Source organism: Rhineura floridana, chromosome 6, assembly GCF_030035675.1.
Source record: "Rhineura floridana isolate rRhiFlo1 chromosome 6, rRhiFlo1.hap2, whole genome shotgun sequence".
Lineage (NCBI taxonomy): Eukaryota > Metazoa > Chordata > Lepidosauria > Squamata > Rhineuridae > Rhineura > Rhineura floridana.
In genome coordinates, this window is record NC_084485.1 from 9228244 (window position 1) to 9245863 (window position 17620).

Genomic DNA, 17620 nt, shown 5'->3' on the forward strand with positions numbered 1-17620 from the left:
GCAGAAGGCCCCGGGTTCAATCTTTGGCATCTCCAGGTACGACTGGGTATGTCTCCTGCCTGAAACCATAAAGAGCCACTGCCAGTCAGAGTAGGCAATATTGAGTTGGATGGATCAACAGATCTGACAACTCGCTGCGAGGAAGCTTCCTATGTTTCTTTAAGGCCACCCTGTCGCTGAAGCTCAGCAGGTCTGGGGGTCCTCCTGCGAACCAGATGTGCACAGCCTTGGGATCTATGACAGGAGAAAAGTGGAGGAATAAATAAAATAAATAAAAAAGAGAAAAGCAGGAAGCGATGATGTGGATACAGGCACAAAACTACCCTCCACTTGTTGCCAATCACCATTTTAGCCATAGAAACATATCCTGGGAGACCTTTTATGCAATCATGGCCTATCTCCATCTGCACAGGGCCAGCGCCAGGCATGACTGGGCCCTTGGGCACCAGCCTGCCCCAGGCCCGTGGTGCTCGCCCACATGACACACTACATCTCCCATTGCCTCACCGTGAATGCCGTGCATGCTGCACGCACACAGCTGTTATCAACCAAGATGGCGCCAGGGGCTTCCCTAAGGGGCTGATGCTCCCACGGCCATATTGGTTGATGGCACTCGTGCGCTATGCTACACATGCACATGTCTGCCATCAACCAAGATGGCGGCAGGGACGTCAGCCCCTTAGGGAAGCCTCCACTGCGATCTTGGTTGGTGGCAGGTATGCATGTGCAGCATTCACTACAACAGGAAAGGTAGGTGGGGCATGCGGACAGGCGTTGTGGGCCCACGCAGTTTGTAGGGAGGGGCCTGGCAGTTCTCTCTCTGTGATCTGTGGGAGGGTCAGAAGTTGATGCTGCCACAGAAGCGCTACCCTCCCACCCTAAGGAGGGGCCCTTCAGGCACCACAGGGGCCTTTGGCCAGGGTCTGACCTGGCTGCCGTCTGCCCCTGGCCCTGCATCTGCACTATACATTTAAAGCAGTATTATATCATTTTAATAGTCATGGCTTCCCCCAAAGAATCCTGGAAACTGTCATTTGTGAAGGGTACTGAGAGCTATTAGGAGACCCCGATTTGCCTTATATACAATTCTCTGAGTAAGTTAACAATCAATCCCTCTTCCTACGGAATTCTGGGAATTGCAGCTCTGTGAGGAGATGGAATAGGGGTCTCTTAGCAACACTCAGCACCCTTAACAAACTGCAGTTCCCAGGATTCTTTGGGGAAAGTCATATAATACCGCTTTAAATGTAGGTGCAGATGTGGCTGATATTGGGAGGACGATGTAATTACATTGTGCAGAAACACGGAGATTTGAACATGCACAATGAGGGTTGGGCTTGCGTTTCAGTATGTGGGTGTGGACATACAGGAAATATAAAGAAGTGATCAAGAGTACATACAGATGTACACTACGAAAAACACACACCCAGATGCTGTTTTTAGGAAATGCGCTCACCATGTCCTTGGCGTCTTCAGGCCAAGCTGACACAAACCAAGTTGTGCTAGTTTGCAACAGAACTCTGGCTGATTGGCTGCTGTTTTGTGACATCATAACCCCCCCATCTCCTCTCCAGAGTTTAAACACGTGATCATATTGTTTTCAAACTTGAATCATACAAGTGTTGTATAGAAAGTGGAGGGATGTTAAAATAAAGAGTATTCACACACTCATTCCTCTCCCTTGCCCTGAAATAAGGCAGGAATGAACTTTTGGCTGCTTAAATATCCAACTAATACTGGAGGTGGGGGGTTTGAGGAGTGCAAGGAGGAAGAACACTGACAGACTGCCTGAAGATTGGGGAGGCACATAGCAGGTAATGTGCTTTGTTGATAAGTACATCCGTCAAAAGTGCTGGAAAAGCAAGGAAGGTGTGCAGGGAAGCTGCCCTCGTTCCACGGAAGCAATAACTGCAGCGAGTCCTCTTTTCAAGGTACATCTGTAACACCTGGACAGGTGGCTTCTGAGCCCAAGCCTCTGATGAAATGCTCACAAAGGAGGCTGACATCACACATTGTGTCACTTGCTGATGAACTAGGGATGCTGAGGCCACCAGTGGACACGCATCCATAATCAGTTCACCATGGCCGAAGAGGTATGTTCCAATCTGTTCCAAAGCCAACATCATGCATCTATGAAGTAAAAGCTACATCAACAAAGAAGGTCCCGCTCTGGAGACATCAGAAATACCTGCCGTGGGGTGAATCTCCTTGTCCTCGCCTCTTTTTATGTAATTTATGCATCTCCTAGAAGATAACCGTTATCTCTCTTCATGTGTGTCTTGTGTTTTCCAAAAGCTCTTGCCCACATATTTAAAACCTATTTCATGGCTAGTTACTACTTTGAGTTTGGCAACTGGCCCGTGGAATTCCGATGGGATGAGGCCAGTGGCAACAGCAGCCCGCCTAGCCACAGTGGCGGCAGCAGAGGGTGTGGTGGTGGCCGCCAGATCCTTGTCAAAGCAGCACCGGGAGCATGCCCACAGGCGTCGCCATTAGCAGCAGGGCCTTGTGGAGACAGAGACTCAAGGTGGAGCTTCCTCAGCAAGTTCAAACAAATGCCCAGCCAGCTGGCTAGCTACATCATGGCCCATTCGCTAGGCCGCTGGCTGCTGTACCCTGGCTCTGTGTTCCTCCTCAACCAAGCCCTGTTGCCCATCCTGGCCAAGGGTCAGGCTCGCCTCTTGGGGGAGTACAACGGGAAACGTGCCAAGCTGGTGGCGCGGGATGGGAACAAGATTGATACCATGTTTGTGGACAGGAGAAGTAAGCCAAGAGGGCAAGCGGGACAGCGAGGGAACCGGTTGGTGGTTTGCTGCGAGGGGAACGTCAGCTTCTACCAGTGGGGCTGCCTTTTCACGCCCTTGAGGACTGGGTATTCAGTGCTGGGTTGGAACCACCCTGGTTTTGCTGGCAGCACAGGCCAGCCCTACCCGGAGAACGACGCCAATGCGGTAGACGTTGTGATCCGATATGCAATGAGCCGCTTGGGCTTCAGGATACAAGACATCATTGTGTACGGGTGGTCGCTGGGAGGCTACTCAGCCACCTGGGCTGCCATGTCCTACCCCTCGCTGGGCGCCTTGGTCCTGGATGCCACTTTTGACGACCTGCTCCCCTTGGCCCTGAACGTTATGCCCAAGAGCTGGAAGAAGCTGGTGGTGCGGACAGTGAAGGAGCACTTCAACCTCAACGTGGGGGAACAGTTGTGCAAATACCTAGGGCCTGTCTTGCTCATCCGGAGGACCAAGGACGAGGTCATCACCACCTGCCCGTTTGGTCTCGAGGACCAGATAGCCAATCTCAGGTGCAACAGGGCCAACGAGCTCCTGGTGCAGCTGCTGGAGCACCGTTACCCTGACATCATGTCCCGAGAAGGGCTGGAAGCTGTCCATGACTGGCTGAGGGCCGCCAGCCCCAAACAGGAGGCGGCCATCTACAAGCGCTACAAAATAAACGACGAGTGGTGCGTCAAGGAGCTACAGAAGTACAAATCCAGCCTTGGGCGCGGAAGCCACTTCCCTTGGAGGATCGGGAAGCACGTGGCCCGCAGGGAGAAGCAGCAGATAGCTGTCTTTTTAGCCAAGAAGCACATGAAGAATGTGGAGGCTACACACTGGTCGCTCCTCAAGCCCGATGACTTCCAGATGCCCTGGAAGTTATAGCAGGGCGCTGAGGAGCTGGGAACTGGGAGAGAGAGATGCAGAAAGAAAGAATGACAAAGAGAGGGCTTGGAAAACTTAATTGGTTGCCCATATTGTCTTTTTCCAGTAATGATGTACTCTGTTGATTCCTTTTGAGTTGGGAGGGGGCGGGGAGGGAGGGAGGAAAGAGATCAACTTTATGAAATACACACAGTTGCTAACTAACAGCTCTTTTGTGCTACATGTGCTTCTGAGCTGGACCAGATGGCCTCCTGGCCTGATCCAGAAGGCTCATATGTCTGTATGAGGGTGGAGTCCTCCTAAGGTTCCCCCACATTTGTTTGCTTTATAACTCAGGGTGGAGTCACATTTACTGTTGTGCCAGTTCCAGGCCATCTCCCTCTCTCCTTTCTGAAAATGGGGGCACATGATGCCAGACTCCGCCCCTTTTTACACTAAAACCCTGGTCAGGTCAGATCAGCTTCAGGCAGATTTCGCAGCTGATCGGCAGATCGACCTGTTTGTCTTCCAGGTGTGGCCAATGGAAATACTTTGCTCAGGCAGAGGCAGCGATTGGCCCGACAACTTGCTGTGGGTGGTCTTGAAAGGTCTGAAGTCAGCAGTGGGGAAGGGAGGTGTGGCCAACAGGGGACAGAGTTGCTTCAAAACTCAGCCAGGAAAACTATCTGTGCTGTTTTTCAAGCAACTAGTGTCCCCACAGCCTATACTGAGATGGGTGTTTTCAGTTGGCTTCCAAAGGGAGGTCAAAATCTGGGGAGGGCTTAGGAGAGCCACTTACATGGGGGCTTCACAGTACCCATGTCTGAATATCCAGGAGGACCCTCGTTGCAGCCCCCTTTCCCCCAATGCTATGCGATCATCTCCAGTCAGCATGCCGTGTGAATGTGTGTGTATGACCACAGGGAGTGGAGCATGCAAGTAAAGCAAGCTGCCCATGAAAAGACCACTCCCTTCCTCTATCAGGGACTATGTAACACTTCTGAGCTGTGTGTTGAGAAAGGGGAGCACAGGTGGGCTCTACGTGTGTGTCTCGTATGTGTATGCAATAATGTAGTGTGATTGAGGCTGCTTACATTTAAAGCACATTTTTCCTGTTGCGTGTGCGTGTATAGATCATACAAGGATGGAATCCAAGAGTCGTATAGAACAGGAATAAGCCAGGCCAGGCAAGTTTCTTGTAAGAGTCTTTACTAGGCAAAGACATTAGACACAGTTCTCTTCACAGACGACGTTTCCCCCACACTGAGTTTTTCCAAGCATCCCACCTTATCAGGCTTCCCAGCCAGCTACTGACCTTGGCAAACCTGGCGCTCTGTTCTCACAGCTTAACCCTTCTGCTTCAGGTTTCACTCTCTCTGCTAAAAACCCTGTCTGTGAGTCTCACAGCATGCTTCACTGACCAACAGCCCCCACCTGAGACTCACAGATTACAAAACTTCATTGTTCATCATTACATTTCTACAATATTAACTTTTCATTACAATACATATCAGTACATGGTTTGTTTTCTTACAGTTTCTATTTACATTTTCAGTTCAGTTCTTGTTTCTTTATTTCTTTATTCACACAAGTTTCACAGAGTCATTTTTGTTCACTTTCATTTGATAATACATTTATATTTCATTCCTCAACACAAAACTTCCACATGAGATCCATTGTTTCTTTATCTATTGGTCCTTCTTTTTCCCATTCTACTGGATATGTATCTGTTTCATTATTCTGTTGTGTAACATTAAATGTGAATCTCTGAGGTGGTTGACCTTTCGTTTTTCTTTCTGATCTTCTAACATTATCTATTTCCATTTCTTCCTCACTTTCTATTTTACTTGGACCTGCACCTGTTCCTGCACTGGTACTTGGCATTTCTGTATCTTGCATTGCCATGTCTTCACTTCTCAGCCTTTTTACAGTACGTTTGCCGCCGTGTATTAGATCAGTCAATGCAGTTCTTAATGGAATTTGCTGCCCAAAAGGAACATCTGCTGCTTCCTGCTTGCTTGCACTATCTAGGATAACTGTTTGACTGTCTCTCCAAGGTTTATCTATCACCTTTATGCTTCTGCTTAGCACTACTTGTTGTTTCTCAGGCAACCAAACTCTATAGTATGAATTCTGAAATCCCAAAATGCGTCCTGCCTGAGCTCTTGAGCCTAATTTACCATGCCTTTTCTGTTTTGCAACATGTACCCAGCATTTTGCCCCAAAACGTTCTATGTGTTTCACCCTGGGTTTTCTTCCAGTCAGTTTCTCATAGGGAGACATGCCTATTGTTCTGTGCATAAGGCGGTTCTGAATATAAACAGTGTACAGAATACATTCACCCCAATAAGTGTTATTCATATCTGCATCTGCTAGCATGGCTCTCATTGAATCCTGCAATGACCGGTTCCTCCTCTCTGCAGTTCCGTTGGAGGACGGGCTGAAGGGAGCAGTAAGACTCTGTATTATTCCCTTCTTTTCCAAATATGTTTTAAATGAATTACTGGTAAATTCTCCACTTTGATCTGATTTGATATTTTTGATAACAACCCCATATTGTGTCTCTGTCCTCTGTATAAATGCCTTCAATTTCTCTTCTGCTTCACTTTTCTTTTTCAATAAGAATACATGTGTAAATCTGGAGAAGTCATCCACAATCACTAAATAAAACCTTGCTCCACCTTTTGAGCACTGGAAAGGTCCAGCCAAATCCACATGTATGAGCTGATAGGGTTCAGTGGTTCACATCTCTTATTTACCGGAGTCACAGTCATTTTTGTTTTATAGCATACCTCACACTCATCCACATGCTCACAATGTGTTAACTTCAAATCTTGACTATGCTTTGGGGTGTTTTGTACCTTTTCGAAATGTGCGTGTGCTAATTTTCTGTGCCATTCATGAAAACAATTATCATGTTTATCTTTATTAACTCCTATCCAAGCACACGTGTGTTTATCAAGATTGCACTCAACCATAAACATTTGATTCTCTAATTTCCCTTGCATACAGATTTCACCATCTTTTCTCACAAAACATCTATCCCCTTCAAATGTAACTTTACAACCTATTTGAGCCGATTTTCTTACTGATAGAATGTTATATTTTAAACCAGAAACCAATAACACATCTGTTAATATAGTTCCCAAATTACATAACCTGAGCGTGCCTTTTGCAATCGCGTCCTGAGTCGATCCGTCAGCCAGATAAATCTTCTCCTGCGTCGGCTTTGAAGTGTAAAATAAACTAGAGTCTGTGATTAGGCAATTAGACGCTCCACTGTCGAGAAGCCACTTAGAGTTAATGAGTTTATTGTCCTCCTTAGTAACAAAGTTCACGCTTGTTCTCTGACTTTCAAAGTCCCTGTTATTCCTCTTCTTTAAACAATGTCTCTGTATATGTCCACGGGACCCACAAAAATAACATATTTTATTCTCTTGCCCGCTTCTTTGATTTTGTTGTTGTTGTACAGCCACAGTCTCTTTTAACTCTGTTTTCTTATTCTCTTGTCTTCTATTCCATTCTTGTTGAAGTTTCTGTTCTACAAAGTCCAAATTCAGATGTCCGTCGGGTAAAGTTTCCAGACTAGAGACTGTGACGTCCCATTTTTGATCAAATGAAGATAACAGTATATAGACCATCTGAATGTCACTATGATGCACTCCTCTATCTTGCAGCTCAGCATTTAATCTACGAAATTCAGCCAGATGCTCTGTCATAGTCACTTCATCTGTAAAACGCATCTGATAAAGTTTCCGTGCTAAACACAGCCTGCTCCCAGCAGTTTGCTGCACATGAGCTGCTCTTAGCTTCTCCCACATCTGATTAGCTGTCGGCTCATTACTCACCAGCAACAGTTGAGAATCAGACAGCCCCAGAGTAATAAAAGCCTTCGCTTTCTCATCTTTCTTCAACCACGCTGCTGAAGGAGCTGCCGGAGGGGGGTTTTCTACGACATCATTCAAATCTTCTTTAATCAGAACTGCTCTAATCCTCCATTTCCAGCTGGAGTAGTTTACAGCATTCAGCCTCTCCATCGGCATCCTGGATAACAGGTTTACAGCCATGTTGCCCACTCTTACTTGCCTCTCACTTGCACTTTGTTTCTCTCTGCAACAACGTCACGTCAACAGCTCTCGAACCCGCTACCTTGTATGATAAGCTGGGCCCATAACTCCTGTTGCATGTGCGTGTATAGATCATACAAGGATGGAATCCAAGAGTCGTATACAACAGGAATAAGCCAGGCCAGGCAAGTTTCTTGTAAGAGTCTTTACTAGGCAAAGACATTAGACACAGTTCTCTTCACAGACGACGTTTCCCCCACACTGAGTTTTTCCAAGCATCCCACCTTATCAGGCTTCCCAGCCAGCTACTGACCTTGGCAAACCTGGCGCTCTGTTCTCACAGCTTAACCCTTCTGCTTCAGGTTTCACTCTCTCTGCTAAAAACCCTGTCTGTGAGTCTCACAGCATGCTTCACTGACCAACACTTCCTGCTCCAAAGAATCCTGGAAAGTGTAGTTTGTTAAGAATTGTGGGAATTGAAGCTCTGGGAGGAGTAAACCACAGTTCCCAGGATTTTTTTTGGGGGGGGGATTTGCTTTCAATTAAATGTATGGTGTGTGCAGACAGCATTAGAAGAGTGTTTGTGTATATGAGAATATGAGAAAGGTGTTAAACCAGCAAGACTACCCCTTTATTGTGAATGCACAGGATTGAGGGTTCTTACTTTCTCCATTTTACCTGTATCTATTCAGAGTCCTTATATGTTAGACGTTAGATCACCTAAGCGCACAGGTTTCCAACAACAATAGGCAGATTTAAATAGTTGGAGACCCCACCGAAGGATTCTTGGGTCTTGGGAGGTATCAGGAAATTAAATGAGTCAGACAGCAGAATGTTCTTCTAATATGCTAGTTATTAATGTCTTGCACACTATACTTATTAAATGCATTCTAGGTGGCTCTAGCCATCATATCAGAATCAGAAAATAGGAATACAAAATCAGCATAAAGTAGGTTGCTGTAAACATTCACTTAACATCAAAGTATAAAACCGTGAAGGTACAAAATCTCTCAGATTACAATATCTGAATGGACAAAGTCCAGACTCAAAATCTTGCTACAGAGCCAGAGTTATAAAGTTTAACAGGACATAATCATATAATATTATCTCTCACCAGCGGGTGACATGGATGGAAAGCATTGCACCTGCCGTTCTTCGACCAGTTCCCAGAAAGACTGGTATAGTACCTCAAGTGGCATGGCTTTTTACATGCTTTCTTATCAGAAGGTGTGCATTCAAGAGAAACTGGTTCTTCCATCTAGTTTCTTAATCTAGTGTCTCAACCTGGTTGCTCAGTCTGATGTTCTCAGATAACTAAAGGGATCCTGAATCCACTGTCCTGAATCCTCCAGAAATCATGACAATCCACTGCCTTTTAAGGAATTCCATCCACTCAGACAGACATACTGGCATCTTTCCCAGAAATGTTTTCTCTATGTACTCAGTTGAGAAGCCAGTGTGGCCTAGTGGTTAGAGTGTTGGACTACGACCTAGGAGACCAAGGTTCGAATCCCCACACAGCCATGAAGCGCACTGAGTGACCTTGTGCCAGTCACTGCCTCTCAGCCTCAGAGGAAGGCAATGGTAACCCCCCTCTGAATACCGCTTACCATGAAAACCCTATTCATAGGGTTGCCATAAGTCAGGATTGACTTGAAGGCAGTCCATTTCATTCATGTACTCAATTAACTGAATCTAAGAAAAGATTCACTAAAACTTACACGGAAAGAGGAGAGACTGCTCTTTGCTCTATGAAACAAAAGAATATAACAAAAATGACAGGCTCTTCTGGGAGAAATAAAAGCAATATGAGCCATATAAAAGCCAATATGGGGCCTGGCCCATCACAGGTGTATGTGTGTGAAAAAGAATCATGATGATAATAAGAACATACCATTTTCATCATTATCACCATTTAGATCAGGGGTTCCCAAACTCTGGTCTGCAGATCACCAGTGGACCATGAGTTTCATTCAGGTGGTCCACAGTGTGTCTGCGGGTTTGCGGTTGAACATGAGAGGCAGCGCATCCATTGCATGAAACATTCATATTGATTTTTAATTGTATTTTATTGCTTATTTTATTTCTTATTTTTATTTTTATTTATTTATTTAATTACATTTCTAGACCGCCCTATAGCAGAAAGCTCTCAGGGCGGTGTACAACAAATAAAATCACAATTAAAATATGAGCAAGTGTGAAAAATATAATACAATTATAAAAACATTAAACATGATAAAAATCCAAAATAGAATTGCCATTGAGTTTATAAATTAAAATCCATATTAGGTTTAAAATTAAATTTAAAATGTTTAAAAAGCCTGGGCGAAAAGTTAAGTTTTTACCTGGCGCCGAAAGGTAACAAAGAAGGCGCCAGGCGTATCTCGTCTGGGAGGGCATTCCATAGTTCGGGGGCCACCACCGAGAAGGCCCTAGATCTAGTTGTTGATCTCCGGGTAGCTTAGCTTGCATTTTATTACAATTTGAATTCTATAGAATATGATAAGATAAAATACAATATATAAGTAATAAAAGAAGCAATAAAAAAAGAAAAACAGAGCATCTAGCTCAGGACATTACAATTGCTACAACAGGCAGAAAAAAAATCGTTAAGTGGCCCACCAAGACTCTCAGCCATTTTCAAGTGGCCCGTGGGGGAAAATGTTTGGGAGCCACTGATTCAGATTTCTTACTTACTCAATTACCGTAAGGTCCCAGGGCAGGTTACAATAATATAAAAATACAGACTTAAAATCAAGTAAACCATTTACGATCAGAACAGGGTGGATCTTGAAAAATACGCCTCAGGGCATCAAGGGACAGGGTAAAGAAGTGCATCATCAGATACACAATGCGCACCTCTGTGGGGAGGGAATCCCACAGCTGCTTTCTCTACCAACTGTGGGATATGCACGTCCCCCAGCCACTTTCTCCTGATGGAATGTCTCTTGGGTGGCAGAAAAGGTTCCCCACTACAGCTCCATTGGGAAGTTTAAAGAAAGGGGAAAGGGAAGCATTCTAAGTCCCAGAGCAAAAATAAATAAATAAATGAAAATCTTCCTAAAAAATTAAAAAGGAGGGGAAGGGAAATGGCTGCGACTCACATGAAGGGACCCTGCACTTCTGAATTTGCCACTACACTACTGGTCACAGCTGAAAGCTGCCAACCCAGAATTTCTATTTCCCCCATCCAGGTGGAGGACACATGTGGATCGCCAGCCCTCTGTCCCTTGGAGGGACAATCCGACGGTGTCTCTCTCTTTCAAAAACCACCAGCATGACCAGTAAGTATGGAAGATCACGTGCTTTTGGCATTGGAAGTTCTGCGTTGGGAAAGGAGGGGAGGGGGCCATGCAGACAAAACTTCACATAATTCAGGCAAAGTTTTGAATGCCCTGTGCAGAAGTTATAAGAAAAGGGGGACTCTGAGCATGTGCAGAGTGCATTTCCTTGCCCACGAATGACCCATAATTAGCTTGTTTCTTGTTTACAGGGAGAGCTCCTGCATTATAAGGTGGAGCTTCCAGCCAGGCTTGGGAATAGAAGTGGGTCAGGTTAGATTCAGTGAGCTAGTAGGTAAATTTGAAGGTGTGAGGGTGGGTCTAATTTCTATTATAGCAAAATACTGACAACACCAAGCACTTCATGCACATTATTTCAGTAATCTTTACAACAGCCCTGTAAGTTAGGCCAGTGTTATTATCCTCACATTGCAGATGCAAAGTGAGAGGGCTGCTACTGAGAGAATATGAACGCTTCATGTTGTTGTTATTCTCTTGCTTAAGTCATGGCCTGGTGGCCACCAGATCTGCTTGCTTAGGCTGCAGTCCAACACATGTCTACTCAGAAGTAAGCTCCATTGGGTTCAATGAGACTTACTCCCAGGTAAGTGTGTATTGGATTGCAGCCTTAGCGTATTCTTTTTACCCTGGTTGTGTACACAGTTCCCAGCATTCTTAACAAACTACAGTTCCCATGATGCTGTGGGGAAAGCCATGTACTTTAAATACATGGTGTATATGCAACCGAGCTTATGACCCACCCTATTCTCTAGACTGTAATTAGTGAAGGGTAGGTACAAAATCTAAACAACAGTAAGACCAACATGAGATTGCTAAACCCGCATCATCAACCATGGATTCCCAAAGCCTTTAGAGGCCAGCAGGCAGGCAATTGTAGATGAGAATTCTTCACAGTGCATTATTGAGTTCTTCTGAGACTCCATGAATGCAGAACCCTCCTTTGGACCAAACTAGGGATGGGTGAGAAATTCAATTCAGTTCACATTTAAAGCCAAGTTTATCAAATCTGCACTTTTCAAAATGACATGAGAACCGGAACACAGCCATCCTTCAAAATTCTCACTTATCCGAACTTTGCAATGCAGTTCTCCAACTAAGCAGTGTTTGCAAAAATGCATGTATTAGGGGAAAGTGTGCCTTAGGGAAGATAATATGCAAAAATGCATAACATTATAAGAAATTGCTTTCTGACATGTACAGTAGTCAAAACGGCATACAAGAATGTGTTTCTTCTCACTAAAATGCTGGGAGAATTTTCATGAGGATTTTCAGGAGGAAATTGCTGCAGAAATGTGGAGAATCGAATCTAAGACTAGAAAAAAATGAGAAACTTAAAATTGACTGATCCTTCAATCCCTAGACCAAAGCGATGCTCTCTGGCATGTGGTCGCAAGCCAAGAGGATGCTGACAGCAAGGCTTTATAATGGAACATAGAAAGCGGCTTTAGACTATTGGTCCATCCCTTGTCTGCTCTGACTGGCAGCAGCATCCTAAGGTCTCAAGCAGAGAACAGTCTTCCTCATCACTTGTCACCTTTTAACTGGAGATGCCAAGGGACTGAAACAGAGACCTTCCGCATGTGCTGTCACTGTTATGTGGCCCCACCTGTGTGTCCCTCAAGACTTGCAGATGAAGGTCTAGGCTACAAAACCAGCAGCGCCTATCCCTTGTGACAAGCAGCACTGCAGATTAGGCTGAGTGAGGCAGGGGAAAGGAAAACTCCGTTTTGTGAATCTTGCCAGTCAACATTTAAAAAATAGTTCCAATACCAATGCAGACTGGGATAAAGGATCTCAGCTTAAAAAGCCTGTTGAAGAAGGAAGGTCTTCAGTAGGCACCAGAAAGACAATACAGAGACAGACCTGTTTAACGGGAGGGAATTCCAAAGGATAGGTGCCACCACACTATAGGCCTGATTCCTGCACAGAAAGTCCCTTACTGTGCTGTGCAGACATCCCTGAAAGTAGAAATGGAATCTCAGAATAATTTCCCCAGAAATCCCTTTAAAAGAGGTTAACTTAAGTTTATTGTCTGAGCCACAGCTGCAACGTGAGAAATTATTTTTCCATTGACTCACACCTTGCTGCTCGTTTCCACAACATTGTTCACTTCTAGTTCCTGCCAGAGTGCTAGATCAAGGTGAGTGAATGCAGAGAGATTAAAAAACAGGCCTTGGGCAGGAGGAATACCTGGGCTGATACTTCCACCTGCTGCCCAAAGGAAGACATAACAGACTGAAGGAAGGAGACGGGAGGGGAAGTTTCCAATCCAAATCACACTGTCACACCCACATTATACATTGAAAGCACATAGCTTCCCCCAAAGAGTCCTGGGAACTGTAGTTTGTTAAGGATTGGGGGGGTAAACTACTGTTCCCAGGATTCTTTGATGGAAGCTATGTGGATAGGGTTGCCAGGTTCAGGGCCTGAGACTGATCCTGTATCTTTAGGAGAACGATGTAATTACATTGTGCAGAAACACGGAGATTTGAGCATGCACAATGAGGGCTGCGCTTGCGGTTCAGTATGTGAGTGTGGACATACAGGAAATTTAAATAAATGATCAAAAGTGCATACTAGGGTTGCCAGGTTCAGAGCCTGAAATTGATCCTGTATCTTTAGGAGAAGAGAGAGTCAGCCAAGTGCAGGTGTTCTTGCAACACTGTGATGAGAAAAACCACAAGGTGGAATTCTCCCTTCCCCTTGCACAACTTTTAAAGATACAGAAGACCTCTTAGAGGCTGGTCCTAGTGGCAACCAAGAGGTCTTCTGTATCTTTAAAAGTTGTGCAGGGAGAAGGGAGAATTCCACCTTGTGGTTTTTCCCATTACAGAGTTCCAAGAACACCTGCACTTGGCTGACTTTCTCTTCTCCTAAAGATACAGGATCAGTCTCAGGCCATGACCCTGGCAACCCTATATGTGAATTAAGAACATATGAAGAGCCTGCTAGATCAGGCCAGTGGCCCATTTGGTCCAGCATCCTGTTCTCACAGTGGACAACCGGATGCCCATGGGAAGCCCACAAGCAGGACCTGAGTGCAAGAGCACTCTCCCCTCCTTGCAGTTTCCAGCAACTGGTATTCAGAAGCATATAGCCTCCGACTTTGGAGGGAGAGCATTACCATCATGGCTAGTAGGCATTGTTAGCCTTATCGTCTATGAATTTGCCCAGTCTTTAAAGCCCTCCAAGCTGGTGGCCCTTCCTGCCTCCTGTGGGGGCGAATTCCATAGTTTCACTGTGCACTGTGTGAAGAAGTACTCTCAATTTTAAATGTGGGTTAAGTGTCCTTTGGATGTATGGTGTGGATGTGACTTTGCTGAGGCAGCCTTTGCCAGTCTCTGTCAGGAATGCTTTGATTTGGATTCCTGCATTGTGCAGGGGGTTGGACTTGATGGCCTTATAGGCCCCTTCCAACTCTACTATTCTATGATTCTATGAACCTGATGCCCTCAGGATGTTCACATCTTAATGGGAGTTGTAGTCCAAAACATTTGAAGGGCACCAGGTTGGCAAAGGCTGTACTAGGGAGTAAGTCCCATTCAATTCAGTGGGACTTAATTCTAAGCAAACATCAGCCTATCTGGTACCCTCACCTCCTCTGTTGTGTAACATCTTGCCTGATGAAGAGTTCTGGAGAACTTGGGAGCTTGCCGCACTTTTACCTGGCCCCAGTATAGGTATTGCTCATCTGTGGATTTTGAAGTTGACTGAAATTGATTGCACCCAAGTGTGTTAAAGAAGAAGAATTCAATCTGAAATGTGTTGGGTTTAATATGGCACACTTCTACATATCTAGAGCCAGTACTGTAGTGGCAAATTCCAAAGTACAGGGTCCTTTCATGATAGTCACACCATGCCCCCAGGATTCACTGTCTCTTCCGCAATTACAAAATTATACAATCAGAATAACACTGCTGTGTGCATAGACTCCCCCCCCCCGATTCCTCTCTCTGGGGGCTAAACGTTACCAGAAGCGCTTTGATTTTAAGAATTCTGAAATGAAGCCAAATGTGGGACTAGGATTTGGGAGACCAAGGTGCTTTGCCATGAAGCTCACTTATCCTAGGAGCCGATCAGCATGAAAAGGAAGGCATGTGTTAGCTACTGAGAAGGGTCTTCTCAGTGACTGACTCACCTCCTTTTACTTTGATTGGCTCCAATCAGAAACGGAGGACAAGGAAACATTTTGTAAGCTGAGTGAGAACACTCTTCTCAGTGGCTAACATGCTCCCATTTCATGCTGATTGGCTTGCATGTAGGGACCCTGCTGCCAAAAAAAAAAGTGGTCTATGATCCCCCATGCCCCAGATAATTACACTCCTCTCTTTTCTTGCATTTCTTGTCTTCCTGCATTCCCTTTTTTCTTTGATGTTACCCTGGCCTTAGAAAATTAGACAACTGATATTTTATTTATTTGTTAAGTCCTCCCTGCAATGTTCTGAATGGAATTATTGTTTCGGGGTTATGTGTGGGAGATCTCCCTGAGAATCCACGGTAGTGTCTAGAAATGCCTTATATCTCTGCCTTTATCCCCATTCATATCTGTGGCATCCGGATGCAAAAACCCCTAAAGAAGAGAGTCACACGGTTGAGCACGATTCTCTGTGGCAGGGGTAGCCAATGTGGTGCCCTCTAGGTATTGGTGGACTGCTACTCCCATCAGTCCCAGCCAGCATGGCCAATGAAGAGGGATGGTGGGACCTACAGTCCAACAACATGGGTGGTGGTGGTGGACCATGTCGGCTATCCCTGCTCTAGGATGGAAAAACACAATGCTCAGGTTGCTTACTTGTTCCCAGTCCCCGTTTTGAAAGTTTGAAACAGATCTGCATAATCAGCCTAAATAAGGAACTAAAATTTATATGCCTCTGTACTCCAAGGTAAGATTTGGGCTTCCCAATGTTGGGTGGGTCTGCACGGCAAGGAGATTCTCCCCTTTCAAGATGCGCAAGAATTTTCTGTAGTCAAAAGCGCTTTATTATGGGTGGACTTTTTCCCTCCCCAAATAAAACCATCCACACCAGGAGACTGTTCCTTATGAGGCACTCAGCCACCACAGCAGTGGCCCAGCCCTTTTTTTGGGTGGGGTAGGGTGTGCAGTTTAAGATATTAGCCTTGTTTGTACACTGGAACAAGCAGAAGAGTGTACACTTAAGAACATAAGAAGAGCCTGCTGGATCAGGCCAGTGGCCCATCTAGTCCAGCATCCTGTTCTCACAGTGGCCAACCAGGTGCCTGGGGGAAACCTGCAAACAGGACCTGAGTGCAAGAACACTCTCCCATCTTGAGGCTTCCGGCAACTGGTTTTCAGAAGCATACTGCCTCTGACTAGGGTGGCACAGCACAGCCATCATGGCTAAGTAGCCATTGATAGCCCTGTCCTCCGTGAATTTGTCTAATCTTCTTTTAAAGTCATCCAAGCTGGTGGGCATTACTGCGTCTTGTGGGAGCAAATTCCATAGTTTAACTATGCGCTGAGTAAAGAAGTACTTCCTTTTGTCTGTCCTGAATCTTCCAACATTCAGCTTCTTTGAATGTCCACGAGTTCTAGTATTATGAGAGAGGGAGAAAAGCTTTTCTCTATCCACTTTCTCAATGCCATGCATAATTTTATACACTTCTATCATGTCTCCTCTGACCCGCCTTTTCTCTAAACTAAAAAGCCCCAAATGCTGCAACCTTTCCTCATAAGGGAGTCACTCCATCCCCTTGATCATTCTGGTTGTCCTCTTCTGAACCTTTTCCAACTCTATAATATCCTTTTTGAGATGAGGTGACCAGAACTGTACACAGTATTCCAAATGTGGCCGCACCATAGATTTATACAACGGCATTATGATATCGGCTGTTTTATTTTCAATACCTTTCCTAATTATCCCTAGCATGGAATTTGCCTTTTTCACAGCTGCCGCACAGTGGGTCGACATTTTCATCGTGCTGTCCACTACAACCCGGAGGTCTCTCTCCTGGTCGGTCACCGCCAGTTCAGACCCCATGAGTGTATATGTGAAAATAAGATTTTTTGCTCCAATATGCATAATTTTACACTTGTTTATATTGAATTGCATTTGCCATTTTTCCACCCATTCACTCAGTTTGGAGAGGTCTTGCCAATTTGTGCAGATCAACTATTGCGTACACAGGTGTGGACAGACTGTACACTTGTTGAACATTATGCGTGAATAACCCTATGAGTGTACAGCTCAACTACTGTGTACATAGGTACAGACTGTGGAGGCCTTGGATGTAATGTGTGAACACACCTATTGTCCAAACACATTGCCCTATGATGCCAATAAGAGTCAATATACATATAACTAGAAAAATCAACTCATTTGAAATGTGGTGTTGGAGGAGAGCTTTGTGTATACTATGGACCGCAAAAATGACAAATAATTGGGTTTTAGAACAAATTAAACCAGAATTATCATTAGAAGTTAAAATGATGAAACTGAAGTTATCATACTTTGGACACATCATGAGAAGAAATGATTCACTAGAAAAGATAATAATGTTGGGAAAACAGAAGGGAGTAGAAAAAGAGGCAGACCAAACAAGAGATGGATAGATTACATAAAGGAAGCCACAGACCTGAACTTCCAAGATC

General features: G+C 45.0%; 1 protein-coding gene across 1 annotated transcript; it reads left to right on the forward strand.

Moving 5' to 3' along the window:
- Positions 1–2270: 2270 nt before the first annotated feature.
- LOC133386553 (protein ABHD16B-like) lies at positions 2271–3662 on the forward strand. Its single transcript, XM_061630227.1, has one exon. The coding sequence runs from the start codon at positions 2271–2273 to the stop codon at positions 3660–3662; it is 1392 nt and encodes a 463-aa protein (XP_061486211.1).
- Positions 3663–17620: the final 13958 nt, after the last annotated feature.